The sequence below is a fragment of the Chaetura pelagica genome, unplaced genomic scaffold, assembly GCF_000747805.2.
Source record: "Chaetura pelagica isolate M959 unplaced genomic scaffold, ChaPel_1.0 scaffold291, whole genome shotgun sequence".
NCBI classification, from domain to species: domain Eukaryota; kingdom Metazoa; phylum Chordata; class Aves; order Apodiformes; family Apodidae; genus Chaetura; species Chaetura pelagica.
In genome coordinates, this window is record NW_009952148.1 from 94,894 (window position 1) to 96,208 (window position 1,315).

At 63.4% G+C, this 1,315-nt stretch overlaps 1 protein-coding gene across 1 annotated transcript in view; it reads left to right on the top strand.

Moving 5' to 3' along the window:
• CSRNP2 (cysteine-serine-rich nuclear protein 2) overlaps nt 1-1,315 on the top strand; it is a 4,260-nt gene that overhangs the window by 1,901 nt on the left and 1,044 nt on the right. Inside the window, exon 3 of the mRNA XM_010006378.1 lies at nt 1,107-1,310. Within this exon, the coding sequence (XP_010004680.1) occupies nt 1,107-1,310 (204 nt within the window). The remainder of the gene's footprint in view (nt 1-1,106; nt 1,311-1,315) is intronic.

The window sequence follows — 1,315 nt, forward strand, 5'->3', positions numbered from 1 at the left end:
GCTGGGCTTGGCAGCCCGTGGCCAGGCCTGGTCAGCTCCGTGCTGGTGGAAATTCCAGCCTGGCAGGAGGCAGCTGGGCCGTGTCATGGGAAGATCAGGATCTCAGGTGGCTCTGCCTGTTTTCCAGGCAGTCCCCAGGCTGGGTCTGTGCCTCTGGGCTCTGCTGGGTGGGATGCTCTGCAGAGTGTGACCCAGCTCCTGCTGCCATAGCAGCCTTGGCTAAAGGGGCACAAATCCAGCTGGATGCCTCTTTTTTTTAAATTCTCTTTTTAAGCACCATCTCCTCAGGAGGCCACGGGCCCCTCCATCCACTGCCCCTGGGTGTGGCAGCTTTCCAAGGGCTGGGGACCCCCATGTACCCTCAGTGCCAGGATTTGGGGGTATTTGAGTGTATGGGAAGGGAGGGAATTGGAAAGGCTGCAGCAGGGAGGTGAAGGCACGTTGTGGGATCTGGCCCTGGTCCCTCTGTTGCTTTCAAACCCCATTTTCCTGGGGGGGAGCTCCGAGCTCCGCAGCTGCCGCCGCTCTCGGGGGACCCTGGTATTTTAAGCAGCAACGACCTCCTTTTATCTCAGGGTTCGCAGGCACCAGAGCTGAGGGAGAACGGGAGAAGGATTCTCTGCTCTGAATTCCTTTATTATTAATTCCCACCCCCTCCCTTCTCCCGTGAGCTGCCTCCAGCCCACCCGCCGTCTGGCTGCGGGGGAGCTGCCCGGGGACGGCGCTGGGGGGGCTCAGCTCTCTGTGGTGGGGGTTGATGGGGTGGGTCTGGGAGGTGTCAGAGATCAGAGCGCAGCCCGGGCAGGTGCAGGTGTCACCAGCTCAGAGCCAACAGCACGAGCTCAACCCACGCTGGGAGCAGAAAGTCATAGAAGCACAGGGGTTGGAAAGGAGCTCTGAAGACCATCAAGTCCAACCCCCCTGGTGCAGCAGGAACACCCAGGGCAGGTCACACAGGACCTGCTCGGTGCTGGGGGGCAAGGGGAGGCCGTGAGGTGAGGGGGGTGTTGGGAGGGGAGCAGGAGGGGTGTCCATCATCCACCCTGCCCCACTGCCGGGCTCTGGTGCCCCCCGGGCGGGCGCTGACTCGGCCCCCTGCCCCGCAGCTCACCAAGAACGGGACGGTGGAGTCGGAGGAGGCGGAGGGGCTGACGCTGGAGGACGTGTCCGACGATGACATCGACGTGGAGAACGTGGAGGTGGATGACTACTTCTTCCTGCAGCCCCTGCCCACCAAGCGGCGCCGCGCTCTGCTGCGTGCGTCCGGCGTTCACCGCATCGACGCGGAGGAGAAGCAGGAGCTGCGGGCCGTCCC